The sequence below is a fragment of the Eulemur rufifrons genome, chromosome 29 (genome assembly GCF_041146395.1).
Source record: "Eulemur rufifrons isolate Redbay chromosome 29, OSU_ERuf_1, whole genome shotgun sequence".
NCBI lineage: Eukaryota > Metazoa > Chordata > Mammalia > Primates > Lemuridae > Eulemur > Eulemur rufifrons.
The window spans coordinates 19,502,258-19,528,436 of record NC_091011.1 but is presented as its reverse complement, the minus strand read 5'-3'; the positions used below and the strand labels follow the sequence as shown (position 1 = coordinate 19,528,436).

Sequence of the window (26,179 nt, the reverse complement as noted above, 5' to 3'; positions counted from 1 at the left end):
TTTTATAAAATTGCTGAACTGTCTTGCAAAGTGGTTGTACCATATTACATTCATACCATCAGTGTATGAGAATTCTAGGTCCTTCAGAGTGTCAGCACCACTTGGCATGATCATTTTTTCTAATTTTAGACATATTATTAGTTCTTTAGTGGTATCTCATGGTAGTTTTGACTTGTATTTCACAAATGACTAGTAATATCAGGCATCTTTTCTTGTGATTATTTGACACCCAAATTTTTTTTTGTTGAAGTGCCTGTCCAAATATTTTGCCCATTTTTTTGTTGGGTTGTTTTCTTATTACTGCATTTTGAGTGTTCTTAATAAATGTAGATAAAGTCCCTTATAAGATATAGGCTTTGAAAATATTTTCTCCTAGACTGTAGTTTATCTTTTAATTCTTCCTAATAGTGTTTATGAAAGATCAAAGGTTTGTAATTTTAATGAGGTTGTATTTACCAATGTGTTCTCCTATGGATCATGCTTATGATCCTGTACCTAAGAAATCTTTGCTTGAACCAAAGGTTTTCTAGAAATTTTATATTCTTAGATACCTTCTATTTCTAGTTTTCAGAGGATTTCTAATTAATTATGGATATTGGATTATGTCAAATACTGAATCTATTTTCCCCAATCTATTGAGATGATCATGTGGTCTTACTTTTTTAGTTTGTGAATATGGTGAATTCCCTTGATTGATTTCCAAACATTGAGACAACCTTGGATTCTTGGGATAAACTCCACTTGCATATCATGCCCTCTCTTTTTAAAAATATACTGCTGGATTTGTTTGCTATAATTTTATTTAGAAATTTTACATATATGTTCATGAGAAATTCTGGTCTGTTGTTTCTTTTTATTGTAATGTTTTTCTGGTGTTGGTATCAGGATAATGTGGCCTCATAGAACATATCGGTAAGTAATCCTTCCTTTTTAATTTTCTGGAATAGTTTGTGAAATTAGAGTTATTTCCAGTAAAGATATCTACCCTAAAATTTTCTTTGTGAGAAGAATTTTTTTTACTATAAATTCAAGTTTATTATAAGATATAAGATCATTCATATTAGATATAACATGTTCTATTTCTTCTTAAGTGAGCTTTAGCAGTTTGCATCTTTCAAGGAATTTGTCCATTTTCATCTATTTTGTCCTACATGGTGAAGTAAAGTTGTTCATAATATTCCCTAATTATCCTTTTAATTTCTTTAGATACTGTAGTGACAAAATTGTTTTGAGAAACTTAATTATGATGTTTATTGGTGTAGTTTTTTTCATGTTTGTCTTCGGGGTTTGTAACCTTTTTGGATTTATGGGTATAGTTTTCATGAACTTTGGAAACATTTACACAATTATTACTTCAAATATTTTATGTCCCCCATTATGGGGACTCCAATTATATGTATATTAAATCACTTAAAGTCCTGTAGATCATTGATGGTCTATGAATATATATTTTTCTTCTTTCTCTATATATTTTATCTTGCATAGTTGCCATTGCTACATCTTCAAGTTCATCAATCTTTTCTTCTTCCACATCTAATCTGTCATTAATTCTATCTAGTGTATTGTTCATCTCAGACTTAAAAATTTTCCTCATTAGATGTTAAATTTGGGTCTTTTATATGTCTTCCATGTTTCTACTTAACTTTTTGAACATATGGAATGTAGTTATTTTAATTGTTTTAATGTTCTTGTTTGCTAATTCTAACACCTGTTCCAGTTCTGCTTTGCTTTGGACTGGTTGATTTTTCTCCACATTATGGAGATATTTCCCTGCTATTTTTCACTGATAATCATTGAATGAATAACAGACATTATGAATCTTACTGTTTGTTACTGGACACTTTTGTGTTCTTGTAAATATTCTAGAGCTTTGTTCTATGATGTAGTTAATTTACTTGGTCCTTTTGGGTCTTGCTTTTAAAATTTGTTAAGTGGGACCAGAGAAATTATAATCTGGGGCTAATTACTCTCCACCACTGAGGCCCTTCTTACTACTGTACCCAATGGCCATGAAATATGAGGTTTGCTAGTCTGTGAGAGTGCCAAAGCTCCTCTCATTTATCATCTTGATTCTTTCCAGAGCCTTAGTTTCCTCAGATGCATGGCCTGATAATAACTCTACTGAATACTCAAAAGGGAAACCTCACAGATCTCTGGAGGTCTTTCTCTGTGATGGTCTGTTCTCTGTAGTCATCTGTCCTGCTCACCCTAACTCTCTCAGTATCCCCAAACTCTCAGAAGATCACAAGGACTTTCTATGTTTTCTCCTAGTTATTTCACAGTTTTAGCTCTTCTGTTTAGTTCTATTATCCACTTAAAATAAAAAAAAAATGGAAAGATTTGAGGTAAAGGGTTTTTTTGTATGCATATGGAAGTGCAATTGTTCCAGTGCATTTTGTTGAAAAAAAATTTTACTTTCTCCAATAACTACCTTGGTGTCTTTGTTGAAAATCAATAGAGCATGTAAGTGTGTGTCTATTTTGAAGTGTCGTTTTTGTTCTAGTTATCTATCTTTATGGAAATATCACACTGTCTTGTTTACTATAGCTTTATCATAAGTCTTAATATCTTTTGCTATTGTTCTAAAATTGTTTGGCCATTCTAGGTCCTTTGTATTTCCATATAAATTTCAGAATCAACTGGTCATTTTCAACAGGAAGCCTACTGGGATACTGATTGGAATTGTGTTGTACCAATAGACCAATTTGGGGAAAACTGCCAAATGCTCTTTCAATCAATGTATTGAATTTTTCAACAATGTTCTATAGTTCTTTTTTTTTTTACTTTTTTTTTTATTTCAGCTTATTATGGGGGGTACAAAAGTTCAGGTTACATACGTTGCCCATGTACCGCCTATCCCCCCATATAGTTTTTGGTATACAAGTCTTACTCTGGTTTCAGGAAATGTATTCCTAATATTTTAAATGATAATATAAATGGAGTTGATTTTTAATTTCATTCTCCATTTTTTCATTGCTGACATATAGAAATACAATTGATTTTCAAATATTGATCTTTTTTCCTGTGATAGTGATACACTTATTAGCTTATCAGCTTTTATATAAACATCTTAACTACAAATAAATTCAGTTTTTCCTCTTTCCTTTTTATCTCAATGACTTTTATTTCTTTTTTCTTGACTTACTACATTGGTTATGACTTCTGTACAATGTTTTATAGAAATGGAGAGAAAAGATAAGATTGCTTTCATCCCAATCATTGGGAGAAAACATTCAGTTCTTCATCATTAAGTATGATGTTAGTTGTAGGCTTTTTGTTGGCATGGTTTATCACATTGAATAAGTTCCCTTCTATTTCCCATTTGCTGAGAGTTTTACCATGAATATGTACTTAATTTTATCAAATGCTGTTTCTATACCTATCAAGATGATCACATAGATTTTCTCTTCATTGAACTAATACAGTAAATTTAAACCATTTTTGTATTCCTGAGATAAAACCCATTGGTCTTGATGGATTATTCTTTTTAAGTATTGCTGAACTCAATTTATTAATTGTTAAGGATTTTTCATCTACGTTCACAAGAGATGACTGTCTGTAGTTTTCTTGTGAAATCTTCTCGGTAGTATCAGGGAAACATATACCTCAGGAAATGAGTGGGGAAATGATACTGCTTGCTCTATTTTCTCTAAGATTTTGTATAGGGCTAGTATTATTTCTTTATTAAATGTTTGATGGAATTCATCATTGAAATACCTGGCCTTTCTGAAGCATTCTTTGAGGGAAAGATTTAATTTTGAATTCAATTCATTTAATAAGCATAAAAATATTCTATTCTGAGGGGTAGTTTTGGTAGTTTAAGAAATTGCTCCATTTCCACTAAGCTGTCATATTTATTGCCAAAAATTTATTTATAATATTCCCTTATTCTTTCTAATATCTGTATGATTCCTTCTTATATTCCTGATATTGGTATTTCATGAATTTCCTCTTTTTTTGTTGATTGATCAAATTAGAGGATCATCAATTTTATTAATCTTTTCAAAGAACCAGCTTTTCTTTTCATTGATTTCTTATTGTTTTCCTGTTTTCTACAATGGATGACCACTCTGTAATATCCTGCCTTCTATTTAGTTTGGGTTTACTTTTTTTCTTTTGATTACCTTTTTAAGGTGAAAGCTTAGATAACTGACTTAATGTCTCATTTGTCTTCTAATGTAAACAAAGCTATAAATTTCTTTCTAAGTACTACTTTGGTCATATCCCACAAATTTTGATATGCTATGGTTTAAAGTTCATTCAGTTCAAATATTTTCTAATTTCTCTTGTGGAGGTTAAGAGCATATTGTTTAATTTCCAATTATTTGGGCATTTTTCACATAGCTATCTGTTGTTGATTTCAAATTCAATTCCATTTTGTTAGAAAATATAGTCTATATGATTTCAACAGTTTTAAATGTATTGAGATTTGTGTCATGGTATATTGTACATGTTGTATTGGCACTTGAACGAAAAGTATATGTATCTGCTGTTTTGGGGCAGAACTTTATATACATTTTATTTGGGTTATGTTGGTTCATAGTATTATTCCAATGTTCTATATTATTGATTTTTTGTGGGGTTTTTGTATCATTTACTGGGAGAATTATTGAAATCTCCAGTTATAATTATTGGTCTACTTTTACTTTTAAGTTCTGTCATTTTTTGCTTCATATATTTTAGAATTCTCTTTTAAGTTCATACACATTCAAATTATCATATCTTCCTGCTGTATTGAACTATTTAGCATCATATAATAAAATGTGATTCTTTGTCTCTAGTATTAATCCTTGTCTTAACATCTACTTTATCTGACTTTAATATATATTCACTTCAGCTTTCATATGTTTACTCATATGGTATATATTTTCCATTTTTTTTTCCTTCAATCAATACATATATTTGTATTTAAAATGCATCTCTTATAGGCAGCCCATAGTTGGGTTTTGCTTTTGTATTCAGTCTGCCAGTCTCTGTCTTTTGTTTGGAGCATTTAGTCTCTATTCACATTTGTAATGACTAATGTGGTTTGATTTAGGCTTGCTATTATGCCCTTTTTAAAAAAAACTTTTTGAGAAATTTGGAGATCTACATGAAGTAAGAAATAATACAAATCTTGTATAGTCTTTAGATAGTTTCCCTCAATGGTAATATCTTGAAATTTTCTCTAATATCACTTCGAGATTATTTATATAGATAGAATCGAGATACAGAACATTTCTATCACACAAGGATCTCTTACGTTGTTGCCTTTGTGTAGCCACACCCACTTTCCTCATATTCCCATCCCACCTTAACCCCTAGCAACCACTAATCATTTTCCATTTCTATAAGTTTGTCATTTGATATATGTAACCTTTAGGGATTATCTTTTTTTCATTCAAATAATTCTCTGGAGATTCATCCAGGTTCTTAAGTGTAACAATAGTTTGATCCTTTTTATTGCTAAGTAGCATTCCACGGTATGAATGTATCATCATTAACCATCCACCTCATGAAAAACATCTGAGTTGTTTCAGGTTTGAGATATTACAGACAAAGCTGCTATAGAAATTTGTCTACAGAATTTTGTGTGAATGTAACTTTTCATTTTTCTGGGATAAATGGCCAGGAGTACAGCTGCTGGGTCTTATGTTAGTTACATGTTTACTTTTTTTCCATTTCTTTTTAGTTGACACATAACAGTTGTACATATTGGGATAACAGGATATATATCACCTCACTTATCATTTCTTTCTGTTGGGAAAATTCAAAATCCTGTATTGTAGCTTTTTGAACACATACAATAAATTATTAACTATTAATATATTTGTCTTATAGTGCTACAGAACCCTACAACTTATTCCTCCTATGTAGCTGTAATTTTCTACCCATTAACCAACTTCTCCCTATCCTACCTTCCGTTCCTCTTCTCTGCTCTAATAACCATAATTCTACCCTCTACTTCTACAAACTCAATTATTTTTATTTATTTTTTTTTTTTGAGACAGAGTCTCACTCTGTTGCCCAGGCTAGAGTGAGTGCCATGGCGTCAGCCTAGCTCACAGCAACCTCAAACTCCTGGGCTCAAGCGATCCTCCTGTCTCAGCCTCCCGAGTAGCTGGGACTACAGGCATGCACCACCATGCCCGGCTAATTTTTTCTATATATATTTTTAGCTGTCCATATAATTTCTTTCTATTTTTAGTAGAGATGGGGTCTCGCTCTTGCTCAGGCTGGTCTCGAACTCCTGAGCTCAAACGATCCGCCCACCTCGGCCTCCCAGAGTGCTAGGATTACAGGCGTGAGCCACCACGCCCGGCCTAAACTCAATTATTTTTTTAGCTCCCACATATGAGTGAGAACACACAGTATTTACCTTTCTGTGCCTGAATTATTTCACTTAACACAATGACTTCCAGGCTCATTCAGGTCATTATGCTCTTTTTTTTTCCTACTTGTTCCATTTCTTTTTTGATTCTGTTTCTCTTTCTTGTCTTATTTTATATTAAACAAAACATTTTTAGTATATCATTGAATTCACCTATTGGATTATTACGGGTTTTTTTGCTTTTTTTTAAGTGGTTGCTCTAGGGATTACAAAAGGCATCTTCAACATATCACAATTTACTTACCATTAAAATAGAATTATCTCCAGTAAATCATATATTTTATTTCCATTTATATTCCATTTTTGTGCTATTGGCATGTATATTCAATTAATTTATAATGTAAACTCAAAAATATAATACTATTATCTTTGCTTTATACATCTTTTAGAGATTTCCAGAGAAGAAAATGTGTAGTGATTAATATCCATACATTTACCATTTCCAGTGAATTTCAATATTTCCTGTATATCTGAGTTACCATCTGGTATCATTTCTCATTAGCTATAGGAATTCCAGTCCATCTTGAAGTATAGGTCTGTTAGTAACAAGTTATCTTTGATTTTTTTGATCTCAAAATGTCTTTATTGACCTTCATTTTAAAAAGATAAGTTCACTAAATATAGAATTCTTGATTTTTTCCTTTAGCACTTTGAATTATCATCCCTATGCCTGTTGATTTCCACTATTTCTGATGAGAAGTCAGATGTTTATATAGTGTATCATTTCTTCATTTGTTATTTTCAAGGTTTTCTCTTTACCTTTGCTTTCACCAGTTTGACTCGTTATGCCTTGCTATGGTTTTCTTTGGGTTTATCCTAATTGGATTTGTTGAGCTTAGTGGATCTTTAAATTAATGGCTTTTGCCAAACTTAAGAAATTTTTGGTCAACATTTCTTCAAGTATTTTTCTGTCCCTTTTTTCTTTCATTCTGTCTAGTACTAAAATTATTCATGTGTTGAACTATTTGATGATGTTACGCAGGTCCGTGCTACTTTGGCTATTTTTATTCAATCTTTTTGGTCCCTGTTTTTTTGACTAGCTACTTTTTCCTGTTCTATCTTTAAATTCACTGAATTTTCTGTTTTCATTTTAAATCTGTTGTTGAGTACATTGAAAGAATTTTCACTTCATTTATTATGCTTTTTAGCTTTAGAATTTCCATGGAGGGAGATATTTCTATTTCTCCGTTGAGATTCTTTATCTCTTATTGATTGATACCATGTTTCTTTTAATTATTTGAACATATTTTTCTTAATCCTTTGAATATATTTATAATAGTGTCTTTGCTGCTAAATCTAACATCTGGGCCTACTGGAATCAGTTTCCACTAACTTGTATTTTTCAGAGTATTTTTCACACTTTCTCATTTTTTGCAGGTCTGATAATTTTGGGTTGAAAGGTGGATAATGTAGATAATACAATGTAGCAACTGTAGAATCTATTCTGCTCTTTTGACTGTCAATTTGTTGTTGTTGTTGATATAATAGGCAATTAACTTGCCTGAATCTCCTGTCATGTGCAGCAACTGATATATCTGCTTAGGAGTCTAAACAAAGGCCTCAAAAGAGCCATTAAACATCTTAGGATTTTATGATTATTAGAGATTCAAAGTTTAGAAATTTAACATTTTTATTAGAAATATTTTTATCTCATTTCTCTTAAGCCTTACACATCCAATATAATTCAGCTGTTGAAACAAAAAGCTAATATCTTACTTTGTTATAAATTCAAATCAGGATTTCAGACATCTAATAAAAACTGTCGTAAATATTTGAAAAATTGTGAAAAAAATCTAAATTTAAGACGCTGAATTAAAAACTCAGGGTACTAAAATATACTACAATTTTTTTTGTAATTAGTTTCTACCTAAAAGATAGTATAATTTTACTTCTCTAGATGAAATAATTTTAATTAAAATGCCAGGATAATATTTTAATGGAATTTATTTAAAATAAAAAATTCTTAAAGAATCAGAACTACAGTAATAAAGTGAAACATCTATTGCTTAAAAATATATTGTTATCATATAGCATAGGATTAATACTCACTTAGTTCTTACAACACACCATGCCTCTTCTAAAACATAATAATGCACATGTAACTCCAACAATTTATCTCTTACTTCTTTTGGGGATTTTCGACTATATGCAGAATAAACTATTTTTGTCCGGGCCCTTTAAATTTAAATAACAGGTTAAAAGATTTTAAAATAAATTATAATAAAGTAGACTAAAGAAATCTTACTAGCAAATTAAAATCTCAATACTCATTATAAGAAACATTGATATACATGACCCAAAATAGCATAAATTATTTTACGAATAGCAGTTCTACATTCCTACTTATATTTTGAATGTGCTAAAACTTAGAGCCATTTTAATTTTGCAATATTGCTTGTTAGTGTATAAACTTGTCTAGAGTTGTACTGGGTAGAATAGAAGCTCAAGTTTTCATCATATAATTCACAAAATTATTATGAAATATATTCTGATAGAGACTGAAGGTAGTAAAAACATAGATTTCAACAGATAATTTCATCCACAGAAGCTCTAAGAAACACATGAATAGAAGCTGAATGTATCAAGTAGAACATTTAGACAATGGGCATCTATGGTATCAGAATAGGTAGAAAAAACACCTTAACAGAATCTTGAGAAATAGGGAGGCTCACCAAATCATGATACAACAGATAATTTGGCTCTAAGTGGGAGTTCTCATGAAATCCTGAACAAACCACCACTTATTCATTAGATATTACTCAGGATTTCAAGCATATGGGATGCCCAATCACCAGAGCCAGACATAAAACTTAAAATAAATAAAAAATTACCTCCAATAATAGGCCAAAAGTCCATTAAAAGGAAAAAATTACCCTTACAATTACTAGAATGATCAAAATAATTTTTTACAACCTTCCATTTAAGGTAAACAAAATTTTAGACCTCAATGGAAACTAGCTAGAGTTCTCATAGTCAACTAGCAAAATATCCTAAAATTTTCATAAAAGCATGTAATATAGAAAATCTCATGTACCTTTTCTACCTGTTAAAAAAGGGTAGACTTTGGCCACCAATGAAATCTAGAAATGGTTTCTTAAACCAGAGAGGGGCTTGTGGTCTAGAGCAGGGGTTGCCAAACTATGGCTGAGAATCAAATCCATCCTACCGTTTCCTGCTGCTACTTAGGAGTTTTACTGAAATACATACACACACACACACATACACACACAAGCCATAAATATGTGACATGTTTTTCACTTTAAGAAAAACTGGCTTTTTGGCCGGGCGCGGTGGCTCACGCCTGTAATCCTAGCACTCTGGGAGGCCGAGGTGGGCGGATCGTTTGAGCTCAGGAGTTCGAGACCAGCCTGAGCAAGAGCGAGACCCCATCTCTACTAAAAATAGAAAGAAATTATATGGACAGCTAAAAATATATATAGAAAAAATTAGCCGGGCATGGTGGTGCATGCCTGTAGTCCCAGCTACTCGGGAGGCTGAGACAGGAGGATCACTTGAGCTCAGGAGTTTGAGGTTGCTGTGAGCTAGGCTAACGCCACGGCACTCACTCTAGCCTGGGCAACAGAGTAAGACTCTGTCTCAAAAAAAAAAAAAAAAAAACTGGCTTTTGCTTTTTTCAGTTTTCATGACATATTGTCATTTCTGGATGGTTATTATAATTTTTTTTAACTTCCAGCACAAATATGCAAATGAGAACGTGTGTGTGTGTGTGTGTGTGTGTGTGTATGCATCTAGATTCTTCCCAATTCCTAAGAATCAGTAGTAAGTAGCAAGTGAGCCTGGCTGAATATTCAATCAGTGTCCAACCTCAAGTCTGCATCCTCGTAATGTGGGTGATTCACAATGGGATGAAGTGTAGACAGCTTGACACTTGCCATTGTAGGCATGGCACCTGCGAAAACAGCATCTAAAAGACACGATTATACACTCCTTAATAAACTGTTCTCGAGAAAACCAAAAGTTAAACTTACTTATAATATTTGAACCCAAATTAAGAAAGATGAAGCATATTTAAATAACCCCTGACATCATTTTTTGTCTACATTCATTGTCTACTATAATAACAGCTAACTTCTGTTAAATATTATCTTGGTGCTAGAAACTGTGACCATTATTTTTTACAAGGATTAAACAACTTAATTTGCACAGCAACTCTAAGATGTATGTTCTCTGTTCTTGTTTTGTAGATAAGGATGCAACTACAGAGATGGCGAAGTTAAGTGACTTGCCCAAGACTATACAGTTAGGAAGTTTCTTAGCCACATTACTACAGCTTCCTGCCAGGAAAGAGTACTATGCTAAGGGCCAGGACTGCAGAGAGACACACAGGGCTATAAAGAATGTAAAATTTCATATCTTGTCCCAATAATTTAAAATGCTAGAACTGAGAGACTGCTATAAAAGGTAAACCTCTTAGGACATCTTTCAAATGAGTTTTGCAGATTATGAACTGTAGTCCTGTGGAGGTGCCAGAAAAAAGCATTGTTTTCTTTCCTCATATCAGCTTTAAATATTCATAATTAAGTTCTCTTAGTTTCCATTTGACTTCATACTATTTATACATTCCATCAAATCATTTTATGCTTGCTAGTAGTACTTTTTGGAATAATAGCATGTATAAATTTGGTCCTGACTGGAGCTACACCAAAATCTATTATCTGGCTTTAGTTTCATCTCTTAAAAGACCAAAGGACCAAATGCTTACTTCCTGACTCTTTTGTATAATAAATGATTATATAATTGTGAAGATTATTATCATCTTTAATCAGCACAAAAAATCAGTAATAAAAACATGTTATTCAGATCTGCTGTGAATAACTGAATGTTTACTTTCAAATATAACTAAACATTCTAAACATAACTTTGAATGAAAAGCTCTTTATAAGCCTTAAATTTGAATACTTGTAAGTTAACTGAAGAAGGAACGTGTATTTATTACTGCAAGATTCATTAATTAATGATGACAGCTTTTAGGCCAGAGAAGAAGTTCTCAACCAGGGGCCATTTTGCTCCCCAGGGGACACTATCAACTTCTGGAGACATTTTTGATTGTCACACTGGGGCATGGGGTGAGGAGATGTTATTGGCATTTGGTAGGTAGATTCCAGGGATATCTTGCAATGCACAGGAGAGCTCCCTGTGTCAACAGTGCTAAGCTTCAAAAATCCTGGGCAAGAGGGACCCAAAAACCCAGGGTCAGGGTCATCCAGAAGAATCTAGGAATGCCTATATCCAGCAAGAGCTGGACTCACTGAGAACACACCATCTGTGGCAGAGAGTGACGGACAAATACCCCCCCCACTTTTTCTTTTGGCAGTGAGGTAAATGACCCCAACAGGGAATAGGAAATAAGATGTTTTCCTATCAAGGTACTAAAGTTTACATTTAGACTACTATATGGATTAGAAAAAGGCAGCCCCTCTGACTTGACAGGGCCCCACCAGTACAGGGCTTGATAAATGGACCATCAGCTGGATTTCAGCTCCCATCTGTCCTCTCAACTGATTACCTTTGTGCAGTGCACAAACTACAAAACCTTACATGGTGGACCTGAATGTAAGCACTAGTCCAACTCATACCTTAAAACTTCATGCAGCTTTTAATACATATGTGGTAACCATGAGAGAACTCATACTAATAGGAATTAAAAAAAAATAAAACAGATTGAAAAGAAGATCAAAGAAGAGGGAGCTAAAAATGAGATAGGGGTTTGTGGGTTTATCTCAGAAGGGTAAGTTGCTAAACACTGGCTTTGTATGCCAGGAACCAAAGACAAACACTGAAACAAAGACACAAGAAAAGATTAAAAGAGTAGGTATCCTTAAAAGCTTGGGGAAAATAACTGTAAGTGGGGAGGGGCAAGGGAAAAGAAAGGCAATGCCTACCCTGAGCTCCTACAGGTAAAGTCAGTTGGGGATTAATATAAAATTTCTAATTAAAATGGTTTGGCAGTTTAATGAGGCACATACCCTTTGAAACCACAGATGAAATATCTGAGTTCAAGCTTATAAAGATTTACCTTAATGATGGTTAATTAGTAAAATGGTGACTATCGAATAAGAGATAAAAGGAAACCAACTCAAGGAGGCACAGGAAAATTTACATAAACTACAGTGAATAATTTGTGCCAGAGAAAGTTACCAAATGTCGAAAATAGTCTCAGACAAGATTATAGATTTAGTTATAGAAAATATCGTAGAATATACTTATTCTCTACAAAAGTATTTAAAAATGAAATATCTATTTGCTTGAGGTAGTTCTGAATAAAGATAGCAAGAAAGGAAGATATGCTAAAAATAATATTTTGGAGTATTTCAAAGTAGGATGTATACTCATCCCTCAGAGATGATTTAGTAAAGCAAGTAGAATATCTAATATTTTAACTCTTCTGCACATGGCTGGTTTTACAGAGTCAGAGGAGACAGCACTGACTAAAGTGATAGAAAGGGTGCTGGGTAAGTCCCCACAATCAAAGGTATCTTCGCCAGGGGCCTGCCAAAAGGTGTGAAATTTTGCTCTTAAAGATTTCTTCACTTTGTCGTTGTTATAGTTAAAATACAATAATGCTGAGAGTTATAGCACATAACTTATAGAAAATCATTAATTCCTTGGTGTTAATTCAATTTTTTTGACAGTTATCTAGCAGAGGTTTAAAGGGGACACAAAATTGCCTTTTGAAAGGGTTTCATTGAGTGGTCATTGCAACAGGCATGTTCAAAGTCTGTGAAAGTATGAATGACTGTATTTGTAAATCATATACACATATACATAGACATATGTGGTGTCAGAAACAGCTTCAGCCTCATAATTAAAATGGCAAGGGCAGTAAATGCTAACAACTGTAATGTGTGAAAAACCAGCTATAAAACACAAATAAAACAAAATGACATTTTTACTTTATACCTTTTTAAATGAGTGATAACTAATTATATACAAATATGTATGTTTGTGAGTGTGTGTGTGTAAAACTACACATATAACTAAATAGCTACATACCTGGTCTAGTATTGTATTTGATCCATTGTATAAGTTCTTCCTGAGGCAAATTATTAAATTCCCCTATTATGCTCCACTGATTATGGAGGTTGGCACAACCTTGTACTGACATCACTGTTAGAATGCCAAAGATAACATTCTCAAAACGAACTCTGCAAAAAAGCCAGCCAAAGAGCTGAAATGAAAGAAATTATTTATTTATAATTCTTATATGAAGAGTGCTATAGACTCTATAGTAAATTGTCACCTTGCAACTTAAACCAAGGTGTATTATCCTTTTATATCAGTACACAAATATACAGAATTATCATCACCCATTGTTTAAAAACAATGAACATGTTGGAATTACAGGACCCAGGTAAAAATGGAGCTTTCTTTCCACTCAAAAGAATTAAGGAAAGAATGAATATCTGATCCTTCTAATATTTATTTACCACCAGGGATTCACAATTGTGAAATATCCTAGAACAGTGGTCCCTAACCTTTTTGACATCAGGGACTGGTTTCTTGGAAGACAGTTTTTCCCCTGACTGGGGGGCGAGGGTGGGGGGCTGGTGCTGGAGGACGTCCGGTCTTGGCTCCATCTCAGGCTTTGGATTCTTAAGGGGAGCGCAACCAGGAACCCTCGCATGCGCAGTTTGCAGTGGTGGTGGGGGTGGGGTCACACACCTACGTGGGTCTGATGCCAGGCTGATCTGAAGCGGGAGGTGTGGAGGGGCCACTCCGGCAGTGATGGGAGTGATGGGGAGCGGCTGTGGGTGCAGGTGGGGCTTTGCTTGCCTCCTGCTGTGAGGCCCACCCGGATCGTGATGGTCTGCGGGCTGCGGGGGGCAGTTGCAGTCCTAGGACTAAATCCTTTAACACTGGCTGCCTTTTATGGAAATCTTGAATAACTGAGCGAACCCTATTAGCATTGTCGGGGATATTCCTCTCAGAAAAACAAGTGTTATGAAATTTTAAGACAATACACTCGAAATCAAAACTATATAAGGTGTTTCCAGAAGTACAATACTACAGCAATTGCTCTGCACCTACTCCCGTCTTGGATAAGTAGTTGAGGGTAGTTCTGGGAAGGAAGAAGACTCTTCCAACAGGCCTGAGCTCCAAAAGATTATGTGTGCGGATAGGGTGCTAACGGAGGGAAGAGTGCGTCTCATCACTTGTGACAGAAATATCTGTTAAAAATCTAGAAATGGTTTTCAAAGCTACTTGAAATTGCTTTTTCTACTCTATAGTGAATCATGAACATTTTAAATCATTTTATTAACAGTTATGTTAAAAACACTTAGTGTTTTGAATTACTCAGCAAAGCCATGGTAACTACACTGTAGCTGCTATAGTTATCACAGTGTAGTTATACAAGAATGAATTCCTTACCCGTCGTGAGCACATCAAGGAAGCCATAATGCACATATGTGGTGTCAGAAACAGCTTCAGCCTCATAATTAAAATGGCAAGGGCAGTAAATGCTAACAACTGTAATGTGTGAAAAACCAGCTATAAAACACAAATAAAACAAAATGACATTTTTACTTTATACCTTTTTAAATTAATAAATATAAGATATATTAAAACTATTATATTCATTAGAATAAGGATCTTCTAACTTAGTAATAAGTCTATTAACATTTATTCATTCATTCAACAAGGTTTATTGAATGCTCTCTATATTCCAGATACTGGTCTGTGTGCTTTGGATACAACGGAGAACAATTTCTGCCCTTGTGATACTTATGTTTTGGTACATTCAGTAAGGAGAGACAGACAATACATAGACATAGCAAATAAACAAACCCTTATATAATATTAGAAAGTAATAAGTGTAGTGGGCAAGAAAATGGAGCAGGGAAAGGAGCCAGAAAGTGTAGAAGCTGGTGTAAAGGAGTTGGGGAAAACCATCACGGTGGGGGGCCCATGGGACAGGTGACATTTAAGCAAAGACCTCCCCAAAGTGAGAGGTGATCCCTGGGGACAGAAACATATGAATGCTTCACAAAGATACCTGTCATTCAGTGAACAACAGAAATCACAGCAGAACATAAACTAGATTAAAGTAGTAGAATTATGTACATATTTGTATTAATTGGTAGGATACCCTATTATGATCAAGGCGGGGTTACACTAAGTAAAGATTTCAAACAAAAATTTTCTAATATATTCATAACATATCTTCAACTTTTCACTAGAAAAATGGACAATGAATATGGGAAAATAATGCAAGAAAAAGTAAATGGCAACTAAGTATTTATGTTCTAACTCACTAATATTCAAACAAATTAAGTATTAAAGACAGTGAGATATTTTCATCTGTCAAACTGAAAAATATTAAATTAATACTGAATGTTAGAGAGATGCAATGAAACAAACACTGAAATAATAAGTTGATGAATTTCTATAATTTAAAACTATTTATCCAGGGCCTAGAAAGAAGCCAATTCTTTTGATTTAAATTTCTATTCTTGGAATTTACTTAAGAGAATAATCAAAACACAAAGATGTTCTACAAAGATGATCATCGACTGTATTTTTAACAGCAAAAATGGGAAACACTCTAAGTGGCTAATATAGAGGAATAAGTAACTAAATTATTGCATATCCATCTGTATATGGCCGTTAATAATTACACATTGGAGTATTATTTAATGGCATGAAAAACTCTACATACAGAATGATATTAATTCTGTGAAAAACATCTAGCTATACATATGCAAGGGGGTTGTCAGGGGGCAGAAAAGGTTAAGAAAATATACCAAAAAGTTAACAGTTTATTTCTAAATGGTAATTTTTCTGATTTAAAAAATTTTTAAACATGTAATGTTTTAAATAGAAATACATTTATATTTAAAGCAGAATGGTAAAAAAAAAATCTGCCCAAAGCTGTTTTATTTCGTTTTTAAAATAAAGATGTTTAAAAACAGAATTTTTAGTTTTTTTTCTGTAATTCTTAGACACAATATTGGAATGGGGAACATTTATTTCAAAATCAATCTTTCAGTTTTCTTTAGTCATACTCATCAAACAAAATCAGGGACATATCATAGAGGGAACACAAAAGACCTATCATATTTCAAACCCAAATAGGTCTTTTTGCTTAGAAAAACTAAATCACAGACTGGTAAATTACATGGCCTACCTGCTTGAATCACCTATCCAAAACAGGCATGTCTTCTATAAATTGATGAACTGGATATTCACTATTTCCTAAACAGGATTATGTCATAGGAGTATGTACCACAATGCTAGATAGCTGTAAATTTTAGAAAATCTTTCCTAAAACTAAACCAATATGTTTCTGTCACTTCCACAGAAGTGTGTAAAATTAGTCTAAACCCATTTATGCATGAAAGTTCTCTATTATTTAAATATTGTAATTATGACTCTGCCTTATCCCCACCTTCCCCCTTAGAAAGTTTTCTATTTTTAGGCTAAATATTCATAAAACTTCACTTATTAGTTCTGTATTGTCCCAATTCTGGTTTCCCTTCTCTGGACATAGTACAGATTGTCTTAAAATGTGGCATCAAGAAATAGGCTATAATAGATACAGTCTAATCAATGCAACCACACATCTAATTTTTCCCAATACTCCTTTCCTTTGGCTATTTTGTGCCACAGATTGACACTGTCATTTTCTCTCATATTCCATTCGCTTCTACCTCAGCAACAACTTTCCACATGATCACGATTAAATCTAAAGTAGTAATTCTTCTTGACTTTCTTCTGTTATCTAAGTGTTAAAAGAAGGACTCTGTTTTCATGTAGGAACTTGAATAAGCCCTACCATTTCCTTATCTTTCCTGTACGTTTTTTGTTTGTTTTTGTTTGTTTGTGGCTGGATGACAGACTAGCAGCTATTCCAAATGGTATCACTTATGTTTGTTTTTCTGTTCTCTCCCAAATGCTTCTAACCATCCTCTACTCTCAGGCTCCTGACATACCATACAGTTCTATCAGACAGATTTCTTGTTAGCAACTAAGTTGAGGATAGAAGGCTACCGAAAGACAGTGTAGTCCAAAAATCACTACTATAAGTACACTACTCTCAACTTGTTAGTACCTCTTTCCATGTAAAAAATTATTAGGAAAATCTTCTCAACATTTTTTAGAGGCTGGAAGCAAGGCAGGAAGAAAACTGTTCACTATCAGTCTTTGAAATAAGTGAACCCAACAGGATAAAGTGTGAGGCAGCAGCTACCAAGTGGAGAGAAAATGAGGATTACATGTCTAAGAGCAGTCCAAATGGCAGGACTGATCCTTTAAAAACGACCTCCAATCAGAGTTCAGAGATGTCATGTGAACAAGCTAAAGAGATGCCCCTTCATGGGCACAGTTAACAGAAGGCAGAATACTAGCTGGAGCCTCCCGACCTCTTGGTCCAGAAGTCCCACTAATTGCACAGGTGAACATTTACACAGTGCTTAGCTTATATGAGGCATTATTCTAGTACCTTACATGTAATTCATTTAATCCTTAGAAACCATATGAGATAGGTACTATTATTGTTGTTCCCAGAATGACATTAAGCAATTTAGCCAAGATCACATAGTAAGTGGGACAACTGGGATCTGAGTCCAGTCTTGCTCCCGAGTCTATGCCTTTACCACTATTATGCTTCCTCTCCAAATAAACTATTGATCAGCATGGTCAATTAGGCTGTTAACACGGAAGTGAAAATACCTCCAAACCCATATCACTCAGTTTCTCAAAAAAAGTAATTCTCCCTCTAAATTCTGTATCATTTCACCCCTTTAATAGAATACCTCCATATTGATTCAGATACCTTCACAGCTGCTTGTCACAGAAAACCCTTCAGCTGTAAGTCATAGAAAAACCTTGTTTGTAACAGAAAACACAGACTCAACTGAAAATATAAAGGGTAAATATAAACTGATCAAATGATATAATGAACTGCAGGGATTAGAAAAAAAGTGAAGGCTGATGATACAGGACTGACTGTTACAGACAAAATGACATGTGAGTGGGTCAAAAGAATAGTTGGGGAGAGAATACACTCAATATTATCTTTCCACAGCCTATCTTCATACTAATTCCTTATAGTGACGATGACATTCTGGCGTAAATATTGCTCCCAACTCTCTTTCCCTTCTTTCTCTTTCCTGTGAATTACTAGATAATGTCTTCACTAATTTCTAAGCCCATAAAAAAATTGGTTAAAAGATACTAATTTAACAAAATAAATATAGACATTTTAAATTAGGAAAAATCACAACAGAATCCCTTAAAAAGTTTTAATAATCAATATCATAAGTGTAGGGAGATATCATAGGGGTTTATTTAGTGAGTTAGGGGATGCAGACTGTCCCCAACCCAGAGTACTGGCAGAAAGCAAGCAATCCAACACTCACTCCCAGTGGTAAAATTATCCTAACGAATCCTCCCCTAACCCTGAAACACACCGGGATGTACACCTTTGGTCATCACACCACAGTCACAGTGAGCAGCACCCTCTGTACTACTCCTGCCACATCTGCTCCTCCCTAGAGGGAAAACAGCCCCTGTCTCCAAAGCCATGTGGGAAAGATTAATCAAGTGAGTCCAAAGAGGGAATGGGATAAGGATATATGACTCCACACTGGCACTGCACTGAAATTTATCATTTCCTTCCATACAATCTATTTTTAGAAATTTAAATTTCTAATCTGCCTGTGCATCAGGAGTTTTGCATACTCTTTTGTTAAGATATTTGCTGTCACTGTCCTCCTGCTAGTCAGCTTCACTTCTGTTTGCCTTTTTAAAAAACACCTGCTTTACTGCCAACAGACCTAAAAACTCAGGTATGACCTTACTATCTCCTGCTTAACAATGAAGTCCAGAATGAAGCTCAGATTCTTTGTGTGCAAAGCCTCCATAGTCTGAACCCTGCCCACTTTTCCAGTCTCATTTTCTGCTACTATTAGCCTTTTTTGTATATCAGCAACACATTTGCTCGCAGCACTGAACATATTACCTTATGCCTTCTTTGCACATGCTTATCTTTTGACCTTGGTATTCCTTTTGACCTATTCCTTCTCTAAAGTCATTTCTAAAATGATCTTTCCCCAACTACCCCACCCCCTTCATATAGATTTAATCACTTCTTCTTCTGTACTACTTTTGTATCTACTTTTATCATTATACATATAATTATCTATGTACATTATTTAATCTTCCCCCACTATACTGTAAATTCATTAAAGTAAGGACTTGATATATACCAGGCACATAATAAAGACTGAACTGTTAAGTACATAGCAGTGGGAGAAAAAGTAAATATACAAAAATAAGGATAAATGAAGAAATGAAAGACAATGAGAAAGTAGCAAAATAACGTGAGAAATAAAGACAGAAAATTAAGGAACATTGTTTCTAAAAAGAGGTGGGTTTTAGAAACTGTATGTTAAAATATAAAGTATGAATATGTGCTAATAAGTAATACTGGGTAATGTTACATTTTATGATTGATTTACATAAAGGTCATTTACATTAGGTACTAGTAGAATGAGTGCTTACAAGCCTAAATTCTTTAGCTTAGCTGCCTGGGCTCATATTCCTTGGCTCAAAGCTAAGCTCATTTTAGCTTTGTAAACGTAGGCAAATTACTTAACCTTTCTATACCAGAGTTTCTTCATCTTTAGAACATAAATAATTATAGTACCTACCTCAAACCGTTGTTGTAAGGATAAAATTATATATGTAAATAATTTATGAACAATGTCTTGCACACAGTAAACAATAACTGTTGAGAGCTTTGGAAAACTGAACTCCTTGGGTTCAAGTTGAAGCCTTACTACAAATTAGGTGTGAGATTTTAGGCAAGCTACTTAATTTTTATGAGTCTCTATTTCTTTGTTCTTTTTCCCAGACACATAGCTAGACTACATTTCCAGCTTCCCTGGTAGTTAAGTGAGGCCGTGGGCCTGAGTTCTGGCCGTGGGCACGAAGTTATGTGCAACTGTTCCAGGCCTAGTCCTTACAAAAGCACTAGTGCATGATCTTCGTGTTCTTTCTCCTCTGCTGGCTTGATACAGGCAAACATGTCAACTATGGAAGCCACATGTTGAAGATAGCAGAGTCACAGATAGAAGGAGTCTGAGTCCCTCAATTGTTGCTTGTCATAGAGCCACCTGCTAATCAGGAACTCTTGGTTTAAACATTTTTGGTCCCAGGCATTTTGAGTAAGGAACACTGCACATGTATCACAATTCCTATTAAGTTCAAATTCAATAGCCCTGTCTTATAAATTTGACCTTTCCCTCAAGATCCACTTAAAGTTTGATCACTGAGGAAACCGTATTCCCAGCCCACACTGATCGATGCCAGCATCATGTAAATGTTCTTTTAATGTCTCCTTTGTAAAATTACACATATGTAAGTGTGGTAACATTACTACACTATCTTTTGTATCCTTCAACACTGCTGAGCTTGTAGCTGGCGGACCATCAGGTCCGTGTGGTGGCAGACAGCCACCAGTTGCAGGGCCACGAGTGCTTGCCCTGATGGGCCATAGCTGCTTAGCTCAGCAGGCTAGAACCAAATGCTTGTTATTGTTGAATGAATGAATGACTGAATGAATGAAGGTAATTTAATTCAATTACGTTCCATGGTCATAAATCAGCCTCTGGCTTTCAAATCCTTGTTACTATTCAAAATTAAGAGCATATTAAGGAGTGAGAAGCATCAGCAGAAATTTATTACCAGTGCTGAACAACTCCAGCACTACTGATGGTGTATCAGCAGCAAGGTTATATCTTTGTGAATTATTCTTGAACTAGAATTTAATACACAAGTCTACCAGAGATTAAAATGAAAGCTTTACCTCACCACGTTCAAGAAGCTGTTTTCTGGAATAAAAAAAAATATTATCTATTTACTGAATGTACATTATACTAAGTTATGTAAGAATAAGCTTCATTTATTTGTTCTTATAGTAGATTTTAAAAATTTGATTCTCTCTAAACTACTTAGGAGTATAAAAAATATTAGATACTACTACTAAAAATTACAGCAATTTAAAAGCCATAACTTACAGTCATCCTATTTAAGACATGTCAAAAAGTCATTCTTTGGTTAACATAAAATAGGTTTTACTGATCCATGGAGATTGGACTGCTGGAGGAATAAATGAATAGAAAGACTTTCTATTAAATATTCAACCCATGCAGAGCATATATAATACTTTAGATAACTACTGTTAGACTTTTGAGTTGTTTTCATTTTTCACAATTATAAATAACATGAACATCCTTGTACATAAAACTTTGTGAGCATCTCTGAATATTTCCTGAGGATAAATTTCCAGAAGAAAAATTACTGGGTAAAACATATAAATATTTTTAGTTCCAGAAAAGTCTCAATTTACAAAACACTTACGTTATACCTACTGTGTTCTAGGCATTGTGCAGTCAATACAATAGTCCCCCCTTATTTGTGGATTTGCTTTCCACAATTTCAGTTACCTGTGGTTAGCCACATACCGAAAATATTAAATGGAAAATTCCAGAAATAAATAATTCATAAGCTTTAAATTGAGCACCCTCAGTAGCATGATGAAATCTTGTGCTATCTCGCCCAGGATGTAAATCATTCCATTGTCAAGTGTATCCACCCTGCAGATGCTCCCCAGCTGTTAGTCATTCAGTAGCCATCTAGGTTATTATAGCAGCTGTGGTGGTATTTCAGTGTTTGTGTTCAGGTCATATTTATTTGACTTAATAATGGCCCCAAAGTATAAGAGCAGTGATGCTGGCAATTTGAATATGCCAAAGAAGATCTGTAAAGTGCTTTCTTTAAGTGAAAAGATGAAAGTTCCTGACTTCATAAGGAAAGAAAAAAAATCATATGCTAAGGTTGCTAAAACTTATGGTAAGAATGAATTTTCTATCTCTGAAGTTGTGACAAAGGAAAAAGAAATTCATGCCAGTTTTGCCGTCACTCCTCAAACTGCAAAAGCTATTGCCAAAGTCCATGATAAGTGCTTAGTTAAGATGGAACAGACATTAAATTTGTGGGTAGAAGACATAAACAGAAATGTGTTCTGACTTACGGCAATCAGCTGTGGTATTATTGTTATCCACTGGGGGCCTTAGAACATATCACCCACAGATAAGGGGGACCACTATATAGCATGAATAATATAGATACAATTCTTATCCTCGTGGAGCCTATATTAGATTTATACAAGAGGTAGAAGACTGCCTTTTTAATTGTTCCATTGAAAAGACTGGGTATTTTATATTTTACAAAAGGCTTTATAGGATGCAGGGGTATTCTAACATGAATTGTAGGGCTGGAGAGAGAAATAAAACAGTGTGAAAAGTTCAAGGATACCAAGACTCATGGATTTTAAAAAGGGTGGCCAGGGGAAGACCTCGTGGAAGACAAGACCTCAAGGATACTAGTGGAGTCACCAAATTACTCTGCCACCACTGTAGCTCCTTCCCTACACATGCACTTACAACAATGGGGTTCCTCCACTTTCCCTGCAATCTTCCAGTCACAACAGAATCCTGTAGTGTACTGTTTTATGAAATGAAGAAACCTGGTAGGTAAGTAATTATTATAGTTACTAAGAACCCTGATACTAACTACTGATGAAAATAAATCTAGTAGCTGATTTACAATATGAATATACAGCCAAATCACAAGACACAAAAAGCATAAAGAGAAACACCAAAATACCAAAATGAATAAGAAAAAAAACAAAAAAACCCTAAAACAAACAAACAAAAAAAACTAACAAAATAAAACAAACTAACGTCTCAAGAAACAGAGTTAAAGCAAGAAATGAGAGAGTATTAAATGAAAGCTCCAATTTTTATCGTCACAGAAGTTTGACAGAACACTGCATCCATATAATTAGAATAAGCTACAATGAAAAGGAGTTTTCAGAAATTCTGAGAAAAACAGATTTGCTTAATTTAAAGCTTCAAAATACAGCTAAATGGCAGAAATGCACACAGCAGAAGTTGGTAATAATTAAGACTCACTTACAGAAGTCTCTCAAAACACAGAGAACAAAGAAATAGGTAATATGATAAAAGCAATAATAGAAGTTAAAAATAAAGAATAAAAGAACAAAAAAATTTCCTCAGCTGAAGAAAGATTTGAGTGTTCAGTTTAGAATGACTCATGAATTAATAAATATAACATGACATCTCTAAACCTTTAAATTTCTGAGAGAAAACTATATAGGATTTTTCATCTGTAATGCTCAATGCTAGAGAACAAAGCAGCAATATCTGCAAAATGCTGAATAAAACCCAAAATATCTACTAACCAGTCCATCAGGTCAAATATGAGGGCAAAACAAAGGCATTTTTCAGATAAGCAAGCACTCAGAAAGTATGCCATTTCTACACTCTTTCTGAGAAGCATCATTTGAACATGTACTCAATGAATCTGAAAAGCGGAAATCATAAGATCCAAGAAACAGTCAAGAATACACATCAGTAAAATCTGAAGGCAATCCAAAAATTGCAGGTGTCTTCAATCTAAATGTTTAGAGACTTCTTTAAACAGAAGAGATATTACAACAATCTAGAAGTTAACTTTCCTATTGTTTCAGCATAACATGGGAGGCGAGGGCATGGAGGAAGGAAGAAGGAAAAGTATTCCTGTTTGCAATGAAGCACACAGGTCTCTAAAGCCAGAGACTGAGTACAAATCCTGGCTCCACTACTCCCTAGCTGTGTGCCTTTGGGAAAATTACTTATCTTCTTTGTGCTTTAATTTCCTTATCTGTAAATAATGGTAATAATAATTGACTCTTCTCGCATAGGGTGGATTCAGGATTTATTGAGTTCATACAGGTAAGACACTTAAAATATATAGTAAATAATCAATAACTGTTAGCTATTATTGTTGGTGGTAATAGGTTTTAGATCCTGATTAATTTTTTGTATCAAGATAAATATATTTGCTAATAATTTAAGGGAAGCAACCAGTAAAATAAAAATGGAATATAGATAACAAACAATACGGTACATATCAAGAAAATTATTTTTGAAAAGCATGATGAATAGAAAACATAATATCAGATGGCAGGAAGAAGTACAAATACAGAAGTTATCATAATGAATATGAAAACAGGTTAAATTTACCAATTAAAAAAAGTATCAGAGGAATTTGAATAGAAAAAATAAAATCCAACAATGAGAAATATACCTAAACCAAACTGTCACAAAAATGTTGAAAAATAACATAGATAAAGCATACCAGGCAGATAATATAAAAAGGAAAGTGGATGTGGCAATATTAATTTTCTACAAAGAGGAATTCAAAGCAAAAATCATTAATTAAATAAGACAAAGAAGATCCTTTATAATAATCAAAAGTACAATCCTATAATAACCATGCAATGAACAATTGCTCTGTCTATATAAACCAAACATATAAGACAATTTTGGAAGAAAAAATGCCTTCTTAATGTTATATATGAAGACAGCATTCTGAGAAAATAACAGATAAAATAGAAAACTAAATTGGTGTACTAGAGCATTTAGAAAAGCAATATTAATTACGAGATATAACATGTAAATTCAAACTCCTCTAACATAAAAAATGAACATTTTTAAAACCCTCATAGAGCACTTATAAAAACTAAACATTAATTTCAATAAATTAATCATAAAGGCAAAATACAAAAGAAACTAGTTAGAAATTTTAAGACATTCTTCTAAATAATTTTTGATTATATGGTCAAAACTTGAATCACAGACTATATAGAAATCAACATTAATGGGAACTCTACACCATCCATCGGATATAGTCTAAGTTGTCTTGAAAAGAAAAAGTTATAACTTAAATGTGTTTACTATGAAACAATAATAATTGATAATAAATGAGCTGGACTTTAAACATAGAAAAACAAAAGCATACCAAAAGAAAAAATAAAAAACATAAAAATATTAATATAAGCAGAAATTAATAAAATGGAAAACATCCTTGATAGATATGATAAAACCAAAAGCTGGTTCTTTGAAATGTCCAGAAAAGAATGACCTTTAATTAATCTGAATATGAAAAAAGATAAAAAATGCAAAATACAACATTAACATAGAGAAACATTAACTACAAATACAGATGAAATTGTTTTAAAATAATTCTTTGCACAATTTCTAATCTATATGAAATGAATCATTTTCTGTAAAAATATAAATCACAAAAAGTGACTTAAGAACAGCTGCATATACCTAATTGCTATATGCTTGAAAGAAAAGCCAAAGAACTGTTTTATAAGAAATGTTAAAAGGAGTTATTCAATCTGAAAGAAAAGGATGTTAGTGAACAATAAAAAATCATCTGAGGGTATACAACTCACTAGTACCAATAGGTACACAAATACAGAATACCCTATTGCTGCAGTTGCAGTGCATAATCCACTTATACCTTGAGTAGGAAGACTAAAAGACAAACTTATCAAAAAAATAACTATGACAACTTTTTGTGAGATAGATAGTATAAAAAGATATCAATGGAAACAACAAAAAGTAAAAAATGAAGGTGGATGATGGAATTAAAGTGTAGAGTTTCTTTTAAATATCTCTTTGTTTTTTTGCAAACACAGTTGTCATCTGTTTAAAATAATTGGTTGTAAAATGCTTTTTGCAACCCTCATGGCAACCTCAAAATCAAAAACCTACAACAGATACACAAAAAATGAAATCAAGAAATTAAAATGTACTACCAGAGAAAATCACTTTTACACAAAGGAAGACAGGAAGGAAGGAAGGAAGGAAAAGAGGACCACAAAACAACTAGAAATCAAATAACAACATGGCAGTAGTAAGTACTTTC

General features: G+C 33.6%; 1 protein-coding gene across 1 annotated transcript in view; it reads right to left on the bottom strand.

Annotated features, from left to right (window-relative positions):
• The window catches only part of DPY19L2 (dpy-19 like 2), a 132,914-nt gene that overhangs the window by 2,188 nt on the left and 104,547 nt on the right, over positions 1-26,179 (bottom strand). The window contains exons 17-21 of the mRNA XM_069461860.1: positions 21,201-21,225; positions 14,762-14,881; positions 13,385-13,559; positions 10,196-10,295; positions 8,420-8,545 (exon numbers count right to left, since the gene is read on the bottom strand). Coding sequence (XP_069317961.1) covers positions 8,420-8,545; positions 10,196-10,295; positions 13,385-13,559; positions 14,762-14,881; positions 21,201-21,225 — 546 coding nt within the window. The remainder of the gene's footprint in view (positions 1-8,419; positions 8,546-10,195; positions 10,296-13,384; positions 13,560-14,761; positions 14,882-21,200; positions 21,226-26,179) is intronic.